Source organism: Styela clava, chromosome 7 (genome assembly GCF_964204865.1).
Source record: "Styela clava chromosome 7, kaStyClav1.hap1.2, whole genome shotgun sequence".
In the NCBI taxonomy this organism is placed as follows: domain Eukaryota; kingdom Metazoa; phylum Chordata; class Ascidiacea; order Stolidobranchia; family Styelidae; genus Styela; species Styela clava.
Window position 1 is genome coordinate 8,855,266 of NC_135256.1, and position 18,399 is coordinate 8,873,664.

The 18,399-nt window shown below is 34.1% G+C and overlaps 1 protein-coding gene across 3 annotated transcripts; it reads right to left on the reverse strand.

Annotated features, from left to right (window-relative positions):
* Positions 1-1,280: 1,280 nt before the first annotated feature.
* Positions 1,281-17,939, reverse strand: LOC120327755 (SH2/SH3 adapter protein NCK1-like). 3 transcript variants are annotated; one of them, XM_039394112.2, is made up of 5 exons: positions 17,738-17,939; positions 17,239-17,320; positions 5,149-5,822; positions 4,105-4,242; positions 1,281-3,381 (listed from the first exon to the last, which is right to left on the reverse strand). In XM_039394112.2, the coding sequence occupies exons 1-5, from the start codon at positions 17,861-17,863 to the stop codon at positions 3,184-3,186; spliced, it is 1,218 nt and encodes a 405-aa protein (XP_039250046.1). In that variant the 5' UTR covers positions 17,864-17,939; the 3' UTR covers positions 1,281-3,183. The 3 variants fall into 3 exon arrangements, with proteins under 3 accessions (XP_039250046.1, XP_077970319.1, XP_039250045.2); XM_078114193.1 differs by lacking the exons at positions 17,239-17,320; positions 17,738-17,939 and adding an exon at positions 14,486-14,621; XM_039394111.2 differs by lacking the exons at positions 17,239-17,320; positions 17,738-17,939 and adding an exon at positions 12,524-12,854.
* Between the last annotated feature and the right edge of the window lie 460 nt (positions 17,940-18,399).

The window sequence follows — 18,399 nt, forward strand, 5'->3', positions numbered from 1 at the left end:
TTCAATACATTAAATCAAGAGCTAATTTTGAGCTAGTCTGTCACAGCGTCTGTGATATAAATTCAAGATTAATGCAACTAAACTAAAGGTTCTCGAAAGACATGACGAACTATATGTGGAAACACAACTGAAAACTTGAATATCTGTCTGAGCGACCGCGCTAATTGCAATTGTTACGTAATTGCCGATTGGTCGCTGTTAAGAAAATAAACAAGTAAATCGATGCTCGAGGAAACATCCATAGCTATACTCAGGGTTACCAAATTTTTTTGACTTCAAAGCGGGACGCCTCCAAAGCCACGACCACTTAGCTGTAATCATGTAGCTGTAACTTTACTGTTCCTGATTTTACTACATTGGCCTACATTTGAAGCCATCCCAGCTGTCTTCATTGACAATATTGTCATCGAGAGTTCATGTGCAAATATTCGCTGTCTAAATGTCTGTCTCGGTCTAAAATTGATTTTACATGTGATACGTTCGCTGACAATGTTAGCGGGAAACAACGAAACAAACAAAATAACAAAAATTTGGCTGACTTGTCGGGACGGTGGGACAAGACGCTAAAAAGCGGGACTTATGGTAAGAACAGCCATACTGTACAATTTTATTTTTTTATTTCTTTCAAAAAATGAGGGCATTATTACCATGAAAACTGGTCGTATCGGGGTACACGCCTTTGTAATTTAAAAACGACTTGAAAATGAATAATAGTTGATGGTGAATAGACGACGATTTTAAACAGCCGAGATGGTCGCGGATAAAAAATCGAGATTTTAAGGGTCTTGTAAAATAGTGCAGTTCGTCTTAGTTCGACCAGTTTTAGCCAGACCGAGGGCCCCATTTTCAATTTCGAATCCGGAGCCAGAATATTCATTAACAAATTTGTATTTTCGGTAAATTCGAAGTCGTACGTATATAATTGAGAAGGCACATATAAAAGTAAAAATACAGAGCTTTAGTAATTTTCCTGAAAGTTGCGCACTTTTTAAAATAAACCAAGTCATCTGTGAACAGCGCCCTTGCTTGATGATTAACTTTGGTTCCCCAGTGGCTTTCCTTTCCCAGTAAAATTATTTTATCGTCTTTTATGCGGATTACGGAGTCAAAACAAACTTATATGGAGAGCGGGGACTCTGCGTCTACTAGGTTTCTCTCGCAAATTTGAATCGGTACAGACCCAACTTAAAAAAAATCTATTTTTAGCGTCACTTGTACCTTCGTCATTCAATGCGATTGAGACTTTATTCCTATTGTGGCCATCAGTCTTCTGCTACGAATAATAATCCTTATATTTATTTACAAAAAATTACATTGCGTTAAACATGGAAACTCAAAACATAGCAGCCGTGTGCAAAACACGCTTATAATTTCATTGGAAATACAAAAAAATAGTACATAATTCAAATAATAAACTGCAGTGTCGGTAAGGGGATAATGGCATCCAAGATATATCATGTTATTTGGAAATTCAGAACAGTTTAGCTTGACTTTAGTTATGAAATAGCTTTGCAGGCAAGTATTCAACAATGACTCTAGTCAAATATAGCTAAAAACAAATGGCCAATAATGCAATTGAGGCATCATTGCTATCAGCATTCAAACAGACAAAATCACACAAGATTTTGGAGGTGACTTCCATTCCATAATGTAATTTACTAAATAGCTCTTGTAATATGGAAACTATCAGTATGTCATAAGTATATATATATCTGTTTGAAAATTGCAGAGTGGAAGAATATTTTTGTAAATATGTGAAAATTCTTGTATGCAACAAAACAAAACCATACTTATTGGTCAACGAGAAAAAGTGGAGAACCTAATAATTGAATGGAGCCAATTTCCACTCATTCATATGCTTACTCAGCATACTCCAGTTCACTTGGCAAGGACGAAAAATTTATCATCCAAGATTTGAGGTTCTACAACAAATTGGCAACAGCAGAGGTCAAGCATACCATCATCTGATAGCATGGATTTGAAGTACAGAATTTAGTGAAATTAGGCATTGTTGGTGCTCAATTAGAATACATAGTATTAGTCATAATAATATGTGATATGATAAAAACGAAAAGCGTAAAATGGCACCAGACACAAAATTTTCCATTTATTACACAGACCTTGAATATCCATAGATTATCATAATCATTTAGTTCAATATGAATACAATTGAGTATTATTTCGAAACTTTGCTGGAAATCATACCAGTCATACATAATTGTTTTTCAAGAAAGAGCAAAGAGCTGAGGTATAGTCTACTGTAAACATTTTTTCTATTTTTCTAAAGGGAGGAAAAAAAACTCCGTGGTGAAATTCTTTGCACAACAGGCAGTAATCTGATTAATAACTACATATATAATAGGAAGCAAGCAAGGCCGAAATAATTAGATTTTTACCCACGCCAAAACAACAACCTCCATGGCTATTTTTTTTTTCACTTGGTCGAACAAATCATGGATCAGGATTTACCAATACAGGACTATACAAAATAATATCCACATATTCCAGATAGAATAAGTAAATGGCTGGACTTGTTTCATTATACTTACTACAGATTTTTAGGTGAATTTCGCGCAGCGCGTACATACCAACATGTTAAAACTAAAGTGCAGTGGTATGACTTATGTGAATTGAATCAAAACAGTATGTGTATTCTAGCATTAAGTATATTTCGCCCATGGCCTGCATCTGCAAAGCTAAGAATTCAATAAACCAGGAGATCTGACAACACTCGCTTCAAGTTGTTAACAGTCCAATGTGTGTGATAGTCTCCGAGTTCGAAATTTCTTTCCATTCTCAGTGTTGGATGATATTAAGAGACACCAGAATGATAGGTGGATAAAATTCTTCTTGTACTGTAAATTTTGTATATAACCCTTATAATACTACCAGCAATGTTTGTCGTGACATGAATATTCCTCTATTAAACTAAGTTATTATGGCAAGAATTCATTTTCTTTATATTAAGGATAAAACCTTTCACACCCTCTCTGGTGAAATTCTCAAGGAAGTGTTTGTATGCTAAGTCAGGTAAACAACAGAATTGACAATGCAAAAGTTTATCTTCTATAATGCAGATCATCAAGTATTCGTTCTTGAATCTTATGGTGAACAACACTGAACTTTATTTCGTGAATCCTATTTTCAATAGGAATTATTCTGATGACAAATTACAGAGAACAATCATCTTGGCAATGGTTGGCCAAGATATATTTTTCCAATATCAGGCGCAGTATAAATAGGTGCTTTTCTGTAGTGTTCAATTAATTCGTCAACGGAATCAAACTTTCTTTGTCCTATGCAGTATTTCCCACTTCTTAGTGACACTTTGAAATGTTTGATTCTGTCTGGTGCTTTCATTGATACTGAAAGATCCCCGACCTAAATGGACAGAACATTAATATGAAACTGACAATGGAAATACATTAGAATAAGGACTAATGGACTATTATTTCATCACTATCAGGAAATGAAAATTATACAAAGCATAAAACATCTTTACCAAACAATAGTGACCCACCCATCAAGTTAATCTGAACAAAATAGCATCCTTTTTCGAACCAAGTGAACCGAACCACAAACCAATGCGAATAATTTATAAATAATTTCCTCTAGTTGCCCTATGTTTCAATCAACCTCCTGGTAGCATGGATATACAAAATACAACACTATTCTTAATGATCTGATGGTAAAAAACTAATTCCAAAACCACAGTAAAAACCATGGATTGTTCAATTGAGCAATGAGTCACATGACTTTTGTGACCTAGTGACAAATTAATTTACTGATGAATTATCTTCCCTGCATGTGCTTGACCAAATATGACTTTATAAAGATATTGTTGGCATGGATACATACCAGACTGAATTTGTGAGTATCTTGGTTGAAAATATACAAAGGCTTGCGTGAATAAGTGGTTCAAAATAACTTTAGGTTTGGACTAGACCTGCATTTCTGACAACCAGGACTCAAGAGCAATTGAATATATATAAAAAGGGGCTTTAAATGTTACAAAATTGATGTTCGGGAATCTGAATAATAGTCAATTATTACATTAATTATGGAGACAAAAGTAAAATATCGAAAAAAATATTAGGCACTCACTGTTGATTCGCTATCTCGAACAATAAATTCAGAATTGCCGGCACGATGAAGCATACTTTCGGCTACAGCTCGTCGCACTGATCCAAAGTACCACGGTTTTGCAGACATGTTATATGAGCCATCACCATTACCAGCATTCTAAAACAATATGATAGAAAGAAAAATTCAAATACTAAGGCAGCATGAATAATTTCAATATAGATTATAATACACACAAGTACAATAGAGTTACTGCATATTATTTTAGAGCACAAACAAAATGTAAAGGTAATTTCAACAAGTCGTGGGCGCACATAAACATTTTTTAACAATGCAACACCCACACCAGAAACTGTGCATGAGTTGGTGGATGAGTCAGGTACTAACACCATTCAAGCGGATGGAGATTCAAGTCACCATTAACCAACAGCTTGTTACACAATATCTGCCACGAAACCCATTATAATGTAATAATATTGATGTTATAATGTGCTGAACATAAAATTCGCAAAATAAAATGTAGTTTCAAATTATAACTTGTATATAAAATTGGGTGAATATAAGTTTGACAGATAATGAAATAAATAAGTAGTGATTTGAATATCAGTATTTAGTATTAACAATACATATGTAACACACTAGGCATTGTTCAATAAAAAAAGATTGAATTTGTAATACTGGTAATCAGCGGTCAGCAGGTTCATCTGTAATATAGCCATTGCACAAGAGAATATGAAAAATTAACTAAGCGTTCACTCCTTTCAGTTTTTACAGAACTTGAAAATAAGGAATATTTGCATTGGGAACTTCGCAAAATTTAGTATAATATATTCAATCTGGGATTCTTAACAGAATGGTAACATGTTTATATCAAAAATATTGAATAGGCAATCACATCAACGCATATCAAAATTGTATATAAAATTTTTGAAATTAATATCACCGGTTCAGCTAAATAACAATTTACAGTAAGCAAATTTCTTCCCAACTCTTAAAATTGCAATTATTGAGTAATCAATAAATTGGTTTTATGTTTTGTTATAGATATTACAATTAATGTCTCACCACAGAAGGAGAATTCCCAGATGATAGGTCTTGTGAAACGTCATCATAATTAGTTACTTCTGGTAAAAAGACAGAAGGAGCACCAGGAACAGCTTCAATATAATTCCGCGGTACGAGACCAGTTCGACCTTCAGCATTTCGTGCCTCGTACCATTCCGGATCACTTTCTGGTTTGCTTATGATGTCAAACATATCTCCTGCTTCAAAGGGCAGCTCTTCATCATTACCAGAATTAAAAGGATAAAGGGCTCTGGCAACTTCTAATACTGGTTTTGCAGCACTTACAACTGTGTTTCCTGATACATGATTATTATGCATGTCCCCACCGCTAGGCTCCATACTCTCTTCAACATAGTTCGAAGGGAACCAACCAACATCACCATCTGTATTTTTACCTTGCCACCAACCATCATTTTCTTTTGAAATTACGATTACACTCATTCCCTTGATAAGACTGAGTTCGTCTTGACGAGTGGAACTATAGTTATATTTAGCGACATATGTTTCGTCCATTGTTCTATCGTGAACCGCTGTATTTGAAAATTTCCTTATTCCATCACCTTCTGAATTATTTGTGCTATTTAACCCTAAGGGAGGACGAGATGATGGCACTGAACTTCCAGTTGGTGCTGCTCCTCCACCTTTTCCTTTTCTCGTGCCAGGAAATCTATTTGCTGAAACAATGAGATTAGATTAAAAATTAGAAAGCAAAAGGTGAAGTTGGAGGAATGTTTGCATTGAAAAAACTTTCCTCTCTTAGATACAAAATTTTTTTGAAGAAAGTAGCAGAGAACTCCCGGATTATTCTGGTTTAATGTAATACCAAAGAATTAAAGTGATGAGCCTTCAACATTTGAAAACAAAAAATTATATTCATATATTCAAGTAAGCTAAGTTTAGACATATGTATCCAACAACATATGTATTTGGTCACCACATTTAACAAATGAAACTTGCAGTTTTTAAGTTTATAATACATAACCATGCTTCTTAAGTGTTAAACCAGCTGTGCCAATGTTAATATTATGTGGGATATTCTATATATGATTCAATTTACATTTTAGGCATAATCTGTATTCTGTATGTAGAATACTATTGCAAACATTTCATATATGCCTTTCTGTTTTTTGTGGCCCTTTGAACTTTAGAACAGCATATTTACCAATCCTCCCACATTCATTTTATAGGGGTATTACAAAATATTCCAATTCATTGTTTCATGTACTTATGTTTTTGAAAGAGATTGGGGATGCTATTTGAGGATTCTTGGTGGATTGTGATGCAATAATAATTATGGGGCTAATAGTTCACAGGTTTTATTATGAATCACATACTGAATAAGGAGAAGTAAATCTGCAATAAGGTTTCAGTAATAGCAGCCAACGGACACATTCAAAGCAATCTGCTATATGTATATGGCCATACCTTATCTAAAAAAAACAGAACAACAAAGCCTAAATTACACTAATATCTGCTCAAATTAACTCCACAAATATTGCTCATAAAACCATTATAAATGAACACCAATATACATATATCTAAATCGAACAACATATCAGATATTGAGATTAATCGATAGCAATAATATTTAGTCGAATTTAATATGTGTACACTTATTAATGGGCTTATGTCAAAATGTTAATTATTGACAGAAAGGTTAATTTAAAGGGTACTCGCATTACCAAAAAATACCCTTAAGATGGGCCAATGGCTCACAAATCCCTCATTCCAAAATACTCACAAACGTTCAAATGGTGATGTCTAGTACTGTCTAATCTATGCAGCAGCAGTGCAGCAGTGTGCAGTGCCTATTGCATATGTAGCATTCAAGGGTATGAAATTTTGTAAACAAACAATGATCGTTTGTACATAGTTTTCATGGACTGGCATTTCTAATTCATTTAAAATTCCCATTAACTTTGCATGGAAAATCTTTTCATTCAAGCCATTGATTATAGGATACAAATTCAAGTTTGCAAATCAGTTTAAGCATTTATATATGATAAAACCATTGCCATTGGGTTAACCAAAAAGCAGGCTTCAATTAAACACAAATATGTAATTATGCATGAATGGAATTATTTTGTTCATCCTCTGGTGCTAGGTAACCGTTCTTCAAATGCCATTTACATATAGCAAATGCTTAGGCGTAAGAGAAAACAGATGTTTAATCATCCAATTACGCTATAATATAGTATGCATATCAATAAACTTTATGTCATAGGAAAACATATCTAATATGTCTCAGACAGACTATAAAACCGCAAAACGAACGCTGTGTAATAGTCCTATCGATCGAAAATTAGAGTCCCTGACTTTGCATGACCCCAATCAAGCTATATGAGCAACAACCTTCATGAAATGGTATCGATATGCGCATTAATTTTAAGCCCAGTGCAATAGGGAAAATAATTACTGTAATGGTACATTGAATGGGCATCTTATATAAAATTCTGAAGAATCGAGTAAAAGCAACGGGCATAGGGGCATTCAAAAGTCTATTTACAACCGGCTATTACCGCATGTAACATATATAAAACATCATACAAGCACTCCAATTTAATTTACAAAAGCAATCTAGCCTCGGCAATAGTATAATAATGCTCCTAACTAATGATACAAAGGCGAACATTTTTATTGACGAAACCACCAATCAAATAAAATATTATGGAAGACTTTCACAATGTTTTAACCTCAATTTTGGAAAATACAATTTAAATGACCAGCTGTAGTACAGCAATGCATACTAAAATACGATTCAATTGTTTCAAGGAACCAATATCACCATAGTTCAGGATGTTAGAAATATGCATTGCGCAGTGGCTAAAGGTAACATCCGAATATGCACCTTACATCTCATAAGCCTACTAAACCTGTCGTTAGGTCTAATGGCTTCCTGTTTTTATTCATAAACAGAGGCGCGCAAAAAAATTGATGCTTGCCGTTAAAACCAATAATTGTTCCACGCGGGTTAAAGTGGCTCTTTTGTTGTTCGCGCTTATTATTTCTGACAATGCTTGCGAATCAATCAACCGTTTCTTAATAACAATACAGTGAAAATCTCAATTTCAATATACAACGATACAAACAAAGTTTAAATGTTCTAGCCAGATACCATTATTGTTATTATTATCACACCAATACGCAGATACTTCAAAATATTAAGTTACGATGGCCGACTGATTACATCATGTCTACACATTTATAACGCTACATAACTGGCGTCAGAATATGAAATCATCAAACTTAGGAAAAATCAAAATATATTTCAATAATGATTTTTTTATAGTATTGTTTCAATTTACTCTCGGTAAGATTATCGATAATATTTATATTGAAAGTTTCCATATTTATTATTTATATTTATAACGTTTCATGATATTGGTAAAATCGACAGTCAAAACAACCCGCCGAGACAAAATTGTCAAAACAGCCACATAATAGGTGTCTGATAGTCATACTAAGAAGCAAAGAGAAACAACGTCTATCCTCGTTTTATCAATGTAACCCCTTTACGAATCTGTCCTCATTAACAAAACAGCAATATAATAATATGATGAATAATAATTAACGACTATATGCCTAAACATGTGTCGTTTTTACACTAACAGAAGCATAAAAACCAATTACTGCGGACCCAAACTGTACGACGATAGTGAATCGTATCAACGAAATTATTTCTGGGCTAAGATATCGAATGATAAGCCGCCCATCACAAATTAACAGTGTAGCTACTAGCATTACCAAAGCCTGTAGATTGGGCCACTGAATCATTAGGTCATATTTCAGGAAGAAGGCGTTGCATTGTTGCATCATAGCACGCATGATGCGGTACTTCCTCGACCAAAAAGTTGATTATAAATTGACATAGTCGATATAAATAATAACCCGAACAAGGCACCGCAATTCAGAGAACTCTGCCACAAAAAAGGATGCAGAAATAGCCTAAACCGTGGTCGCGAGTATGGGAGGATTTCATCTTCTATATGCTAAATAAGGACAAAAAGACACAATAATAGTACAACTTCAACACGAGCATTAACTTAAGTATAGTTTCAGAGTATTTACGTTCGCTGGTCATATTCTGATTATCGATACCCCAAATTTGACAAGTATGACGCCAAAACATCGCCAACAGATATATCGTACAATATTTTTTGTTGATTTAATCAGCGTCATTATTAGTGTATAAAGTATAAACCATGACACACGCTCATCAGCCTTCACTCGATGGCGCCGTGTATATATATGTACGTAAACACATCATGAAGTGGAAGCATTAGACTGAATTGACGGACTTTCCAGAGCGATGGAGGATGAAAGCCCCACTCATAACGTCTTGCACTTCGCCATGGTCATGAATGATATTGAAAAAAAAAATCGTTTTCGTAAGACACGTTAAAATTCACTTTTATTCTAATATTATAATATTATTGCGTTAATCAACATAGCGCGATTACAAGCTCGCGTGCCGCAATTCAGGGCAATTAGAATAATTGAGCGCAATGCAACAATGCATTGCGATGGTGGACAACCATATTCGTCGATTTTGATTTCACAACCCTCGTACTTGTTCCAGCTTGATGCAGGTCGGTGACACATTGTGAATAGTATGTGGCAATGTCAGCCAGAAAAAGGCTTCGGCGTATACATGCCAGATACTAATGCCTTTATGTAGTAGTGACGTACATGGCAACAGTTCAAAATTAGATGTAGACAAATATTTACAAATCAAAAGTCGTGCAATAACACGATACTACTGTATTGCAATTTATATCTTGTCCTGGGCCACATCTGGCCAAGCATGAAATTTAATCTTAAACGCTGTTGTAAGACATCTCTAGCGGTCCCACGTGACAGAAGTAATTAGGACGCGTCCCTAGCGTCTACGTTATACATTTTCTATTCTTTTCATACTTACGACACCAATACCGATACAATTCAGGCTTGAGAAACATGAAACGGCGGACATATCAAATTGCTCTCGGAGATCATATTTGGTCGGATTTGTGATCACCTTACGCTACATGACCACAACCATTGAACTATACCGACAACAAACGTTTGGCTAGCAAATCATATCAGAAATTAATTAGCATTTCAGCTTCATTTTCAAAAGTAGAACTTCTTCGATCTGGCTGGTAAATCACATTCTCAAACATTAATAATTTATTTCGAAAGATGTCTGTTAAATCATTGTTTTAATTTTTGGTGTATAATAAAGTGTTTGGAATTGACGCACTTATATCTAATGAATACTATAAAAGTATGGAAAACGAAATGATTAATTTCAATTTGTTATTTGATTAAAAATTTAGGCGAAATATCGGGCGGGTTCGAAAAAGCAGAAGCAAGACTTCTTCACTATACTATCGTTTCTGAATGTTACAAAACGGGATGGAATTTGGCAACAATACAGACTAAAAAAACAGAGCGACTTTATTACCAAAACAAAAGGGTATGTAAAAGCAATGAAACGAAAACCACTTAGTTGATAGCCAAACGAATTACACATATATGACATCGAATCGACTGAATAATTTTAATAAGCGTGCTGAAATGAATCGATTTTGATATGATACAGACACATTAATGGTATTGAAGCATAAGAACTTGCATATTTTCGAGAATAAGTAATGTGATGAGATTCAACGACGCGCCTCGGGCTGTAATTGCTTGACATTCGATTTATCTACAGAATTCGCACGTTCGAAAAATAACTCAACTTTGTATGACTCCGTATAATGCGCAAGGAGCGTATATGAGACCGGTATGGTTTGGTTGGCAACCTGTTGTTTATTATTAAAAGACGAATTTCACACGAATAGTATAAAATGCACTCTAATTCAATACATTGCAACTGGCTTTCTGCGGACCGGACTACGCAGGATTCATGCATTTCAAATAAATCTTAAGAATATTCAATGCCCATCCACGCGGATGCGGCTCCAGTTTCTATATATTAATAGGAAATTAAAATCGGGAATAAAATCTGAAATGAAGGGAGTAAGTAGCCTTGTTATCCCAAACATCGGGTTATAACAATCTCAAGTTATTGTCATTTCATTCTGATATCCGACAAATGCGCACCAACTCATGAACGACATGGGAAATAGAGTGTTTATGATTGAACAAATATTTCTGCAATAAATATAAGTTTGTTTGCTGAAGTTGTTTGATGTGTCTGCGTGTCGGAGCCTGAAGTAATTCCGTTACAATCCCTTATTTAAATAGTAAGTAAATGAGTTGGATATTACCGACATTGAGACAAAAGTTTTGCTTATACTGCTGTGTACTATATTGTAGGTGTGGCAATATAACGCTTTACATTTAAAATAAAACTCCGCTCCATCTAGAATCTTATCTCGGTGAGTACAAGTCCGCGAAAAAAGTTTGTAAAATCCTTTAATAGTTGAGCAACGAATTCAGTTACATTTTGCTTGCGCGCCAAAGGTGCGCTCAAACACATTAGCAAATTCTCAACATAAACACAATCTACAACGACGGCTTCAGCTAGCAGTCTCCGGTGACCAGCTCAGTGTTATGAGAATAATTGAATTGCTGTAAAAAATCTCTGTCTGGCCAAGTTTAAGAATAGACGATTTGGCCATGAAAAAACTCAATCCTCTTAACCATACTATCAATGAACACTAAGCGACCGTGGACCACCGTTCCTCTTATGCCATACCTCAACATACACAATGTATATATTACTGGGATCCAGGAAGCCCAAAGAAAAATCGACAATGATGTTCGCCTTTTCTGCATATTGTATTGTAGAGGCTCCTTAGTAACATATGAAAGGATGACTCAGACATAAATTCCAGGCCTAAGTAAACTACTTGGCAATGTTTGTTAGGCAATTTGTTTTTACATTGTATCTCGGGGAAAACAATATCAACGTTGGAAAAGGAAACTAACGTGAATGCCATATATTGCAGTTTCGCAATATGACCAGACGAATCCAACCGCGAATTGAAATATATAACTTGTCGCATATTCTGCGATAAATTACGACAACGACTAAACTGATATAGATCGGGAACAGAACTTCGTTGCGTTGTTACTAAAAAAATCTAAGGCGTCATTTTATTTGAAAATAAGCTGAAGATCACGGACTATCCTTTAGGTTTGGCGTAAACTATATTTCATCGCCCCGTCAAAAAATAAGCACCACACGACGATAGAATATGATATAAGAAACATTTCCTTCTATAAAATCCATTGAAATTACTCCAAGTAAACTTTGATTCGTCCACTCAACCAGAATCAGAAGTCATGGTACAATGGCCAGTTGTATAAACGCCGTTTCACAAAATGAACATGGAAATCTTCAAGTAGGCTATCACACCGCTCAAAACGACCACCATCATACCTTTTGCTTTCCTTCTATGATGCTTATACCTTCTTGAATTTCTTAGTCGACAGTCAGCGGTGCGTTTTTCCAGGGGTATTTTGCGTCTACCAGCAAGAGTACAATGTGCAGCTGCTAGGTGACAGCTCGGAAGTCGGGACACCCCGAGAATAATCTTGCAAGGAGCGTCCATAAGGCTCATCGTCGCCATGTCCGTCTGACAATCATATCCACACAGACAAATGAAACCCCCCAATGGCATTAATATTCACATAGTAGTCGCCCAGGAGCGAAAAGATCAATCCCTATACTTTAACGCTTATCTCCGCCTAAGAAGATCTCGTGAAAGATAATTTCAAAAGCTAAAGTTTAAAATACTGATGATTATGTATATTTATCCATATGCAAATGAACTCACCATAAGAAATAAAATACATTAAGTATAGAAATGTAATTAATTCGCATGTAGAATATTTAATACCGTAGACATGAAAATTTAAAATTACATTACTGTTTCAAATATATTTTTTTCACATTCGATTCATCGGAATTACATGTACGGTAAATATTTAGCTTTTGAAATAATGTGCAGTTAATTCAATTGTTATCGAAACGACAATATAAAAAATTCCGAAAGACGAAACCACGTTCTACAAACAATTCCATAACCACACAGAACGTCCTCCTCGATACTAATCGCGACACGTGCTAAATATAGAACATAAATGTCTGATATTAGTTTGCTTAGGGTATCTTCCCTATCCTTGAAATCCAGAGAAAACAAGAGAATTTATTAGGAGACTTTGAACTTTACTCAGGAATTATTGCTATTTTTATTTTGCTCCATGTCACCTTATCCTAATGTCTGAATAGATGTCCGCCTGATTGCTAATTTCCACAGAAACTTACAAAGAACATCGAGAAATCTTCAATTAACTCCTATTCTGAATTTGAAATATACCAACACGCCTGAGGTGATATGCTCCAATACGCAAACATTTGCCATTTTATTGTCTTGCTCACCAGCCCTACATGTTGGAAAGTACTACGAAGTGAAAGACTAATTGCTACATTCTCACTGTTAAATTGCCATTCAAGACAATAAACATACATTTCCGGATCGCTAATTTTCGTTAAATTTTATTGCTCGCGTACAACATTCGGTTTTGCTTTTACTAATAAAGATTAGGCTTGTCTGCGAATGTCCATTGAATAACACACGGCTGAATATGGACAATAAAATAAGTGCTATTTACAGCGGAATACATTTGTGACTAATCTTCCACATGCAATAAACGTGAGAAGCTTTCAGCATTGTGAAAATTTTAGCGTCGAGAACAGGCGCCATCTAATAAATAGGTTTATACATTTAACAAGATATATTAGAAAAATTGGGGCCATGCTAAAACGGAACTAGAGACCGTACGGAGAAACGCGAGCGTAAAAGGGATACGATTGTAAACACACAACAATTCTAATGATTTTAAATAATAGTTTTTAATTATAACCGGCATTACTTTAAATACATTTGTCGATATTAAAGTTGAAAAATCAAAAAGTATTAAATATTTATTTTGATTGATTTCACGTCTGGAAGCATTGGAGTTGGCTTCTATCGATAAAATTTCCTGGCTAATATATTCCTTCAATAATAATTTATTTTCAAAAAAACCCTTTACAACTAATTTATCGAATTCGGAATAAATCCAAAATACAATTTTCAATGATACCAACCATCTGTAATTTCTAAAGCTTAGTATCAGGAAGTTTTCCACTAACTTGAATAACGACTATCTATTTTATTGAATCATCATCAGTAGTTGAACATCTATATATTTAAAACAGCGCCTATTTGATTTTTCCTTGAAAATATCACAAAGCTGTTTACACTCAAACATGTCTTTCTAAATGACCTCATCTGTGAACCTGGCAGTGGATTCTGAGACCTTGGCTTAATTTTCAAATTTAAATAATTGTACTCACCAAATTTATGAATAAAAGACATTCTTCTATCTTCTTATGATATAATGTCCAAGTGATTGTGTTGACAATAATACAATTTAATATATAATTCTGATGGTTTAATCCAAATATGACAAAAGCTTAGCGCATTTTATACTAACAAAAGCAAACAAGAAAATAATACAATAACAATTGTTCAGACAGAAAGTGGGCCATTTCAAACCAGATTTTTCATGTTTGGCAAATCAATTTGGAGCATAAAACAAATTGCACCTGAAAGTAGTAAACTATATCTCTATATTATGCTATGTTTAACTGAATTCAATTGATTAATTGTTAATATTTCATATAGCTATATTCATTTTATGGGTATTTGTTGTGTTATAGATGTCATGGCCAAACAGAGTACTAAAATAGTGTCAATACAAATTGGAATCTTCACAGTGAACATGCACCATGTATTCTTATTGGTGTATTCATATAAATTTGCTTATGCTATTAATTAAACCTTAACAATGGATTGTTCATTAGTTAAATATTGCGCTATAAATCTGCACATCTGTCATAACCTGGAATAATCATACAATTCATATATAGATTTTGCACAATTTCAATAGTTCTATCAATCCTAACAAATCTGCCTATAAATCCTCTAAACTTAAATAATAGCCCGGCAAACTTGAAACTAAAGATTTGGTCCATTTAGGCCCTCCACAAAAACGGAAAAGAAATAGCTTTAGACAAGCCCGTATCACATTCAAGTACGATAGTTACAGAAGGTTCTGTATAATTGCCAAACATAACATGAATATGGCATTAAACATTCTCAGTTTGTGTTTCTATGATCCAAGATGAGTTGACCGCTTGTTATATACCGGTAAGTACTGTTTCATATAAGTACCCATAAAAATATAAAATTATGAAGTACAATATATTTCATATAAAATGAAAAAGAGCTTATGAACTTGGAAAAATCTCACATTACCTAAAAAGGCCCATATGCTCAAAATTTGATCAAACTGGCATCATTTTCATACACTACGATTTTGAAAATCTCCACTTCTAGTCTAGCTTTATCCTCATTATTTTTTTTGAAAAAATCAATCAACAAAATGAACAGCACACTACAATGTCTAGCTGAAATGGTTCTATAAATTAAGATGCTGCTGAGCTGCCTTTGAGGAAATCTAGGCTATTTAATTTAATACTAATAGTTGAACGTTCCTGCAATAGCAATTCTAATAGTCTCTGAACAATGTCCGGTATATGTCACTGCGATATCACAAAGCAAAGGAAGTAATATTGGAAGGCTGTACTGCTTGAGACGGTCAATTAGTCAGAAACTGAGTCACCTATAAACCGGTTTTAGACTAAAAAGGAGTATTGAGAAGAAATTGCATGGTGTCATTTTATAATGAGTTATCTTTATTGAAATGTGTCATGTCGAAGTGACGAACGCCTATTATTTTGAAGAGACATGGTGGAAAATAGAAAGCAAAATAACAGAATAAACTGCAATATGTCTCTTTTTATCATCTATAAAAGCATTCAACTTGTTGCTTATACAATTCAGTCAGGTTAGACAGTTTTTTGAATATGTCGATAGTTGTGATGCATGAGGGTATATGCATGATACCATAAGTGCGTACTACTGAAAAACTGATAGAGTTACGATTATCTGAAATTGTACACAATCTAAATATTGCAATATGATTGCAGTAATAACATAATAGATCCTTCAGTAAAGCAGAAAAAATGTTATCTAGTCACTCTCACTAGTCAAGATTTTTCTAGATACAATAAATTTATTTATTAAATCAGCCTAACAAATTACTAATTTGTCCTGTCCTTTCAATAAACGCCTGCATACTAGTCTGCTAAAATAAACAATAAATACTGATACGAAATAAATAGTTGATCGAGATTGCTTCTGACGCATAACTTGTGATCTCTCAGTGCTTGATCAATTGGCAGACACGCACACACACACTACCAACCAATCTAATAATATAAAATTACTTTTCTCAAGAAATTTTGATGGTGACAATTTAATTTATATTGATTTTAATTGGTTTGAAAAGTTCAACCATGACTGGTATATATTCTATTTTAGTGAATAACTAACATATAAAAAGCTAATGAATTATGACAGGTTATTATTTTTCAGAAAGACCTCATTCTACAGTTAGACTATATTTAAAAATTGATATGAATTTTGTTAGTCAGTGAAATGTTATGATAATAGTAGGATTTAAAACCCTTTTCTCTGCATTCTATCAAATATATTTCAGATGAATAATATGTTTTGTGACTGGCGGAATTGCGTTGTAGTCCAAGTAATACTAAGTCATATGGGGTAAACCTATCTGATATATCTATTGATTTATCTTTATACACTATCCTTAAAATCAATAATATATTCAATTAATACTTATCTTGTTTATACATCTAAACACAGAAAATTGGTAGATAAGAGCATCAATTATTTCTGAGATAAGTATGGATATGTTATGTTAGTATTGGTAATTTTGGAAAATAATGGTTTTTAATAAAAATAAAGCATCACATAAGCAATACAAAAAATGCTGGCTTATGATATTTCAATACATATATTCTAATATAATATTAACAGTATTAGTCAAATTGCAGGTTTCTATGGAATGGCCGCATTTGAAAGCTATTTAATTGTTTTTGATTATAATTAATCAACTTGACACAACTGGGAGACAGAATATGTTTGACAATGAACAATGAAAAGTAAAAAATAAATGTACCTATTCTATTGACGAAAGATTCTCCTTTGCATTTTACATAGTTTGATGGTACTAGTCCAACAGTCATCATCTTATTTCGGACCTGAAAAGTGAAATAAAAAACTCAGTCACGACAAGCAATGGAACACTTTTCAGAACTACATTACATTCATCTCAATTTTTGAATGTGGACTCGGATCATGCCCAACAGTTATAGAGGTGAATTAGATGTTTCTTATTTCACATAGCGAATAATCAAAAGATTGCTGTAAAAATTAATATTAGCATATAGCTGAGTGATAAAGAAATATCGCAACTCAGCATTCTGACATATTACGGCAGTTAGTCAGTGATTATAATAAAATTGACGTCTTCAACCCTGTTTTAAAAAAGAATGATCGATCACATCAACAACACAAGGCTTTTTGGTGCTTTCAGTCAATGATCATGAATAGAAAATTTATCAAAAACGGACACATGGATACAATGTGCCCATTTCATACAAATCTAAAAATCCCACCTTGTACCAGGGTCCAGTGTTATCCAGAAGGGTGAGTTGTTCATTTTTTCTAATGCTCAGTTCTTCTTGATCTTTTGCCTGATAGTCATATAATGCAATTACCATATCTTCATTTGGAGCACTCATAATGCATGTGTTTAATGTTGCCTTAATGCACTCAGTGCCAAAACATATACAACTACATAAAACCTACATCGAAGACCTTAAAAATTCAAAGCAGAAATTTTAATTTCACTCTTTTGTACTAATGTGATTACTGGCATGAGTGCATTTCCAGATTTCTAGTAAAAATTCGATCAAAAAAGTCAATTTGTTGGGACTCGTGTAGTTTTGTACCTAACTTACTTCTAGTGGGCGTAGCACAATAATTTTTTGATATGTCAATCCTAACCCCCATCTGACTAAGCCATCCAAAAATTATGTCATTACAATGTCACAATCACGTCATAGAGCTTGTCGAACATACGTACGTTCGCCCAAAATGGCATCAGCGCCAACGATAAAAGACTGACTGACGTCATTGATTTCTCTCCTATTGGGATCGTTGCAATGAGAAAACGAGAGAAATAGCTGTTCGTTTTCTGGTGCTTGTCTTGGTTGGCAGTTCGTATAGTTTGAAAGGCTCTATTACGTCACTGTGATGTCGTAGTGACGTAATTTTT

Excerpts from the sequence above, each read along its gene's own strand:
- LOC120327755 (XM_039394111.2), bottom strand. The coding sequence starts at position 12,764 with ATGCCATTGGGGGGTTTCATTTGTCTGTGTGGATATGATTGTCAGACG. Across the intron at positions 5,823-12,523 it reads TCATAGAAGGAAAGCAAAAG|CAAATAGATTTCCTGGCACG; the intron begins GTATGATGGTGG and ends TCATTGTTTCAG. Across the intron at positions 4,243-5,148 it reads CTGGGAATTCTCCTTCTGTG|AATGCTGGTAATGGTGATGG; the intron begins GTGAGACATTAA and ends ATATTGTTTTAG.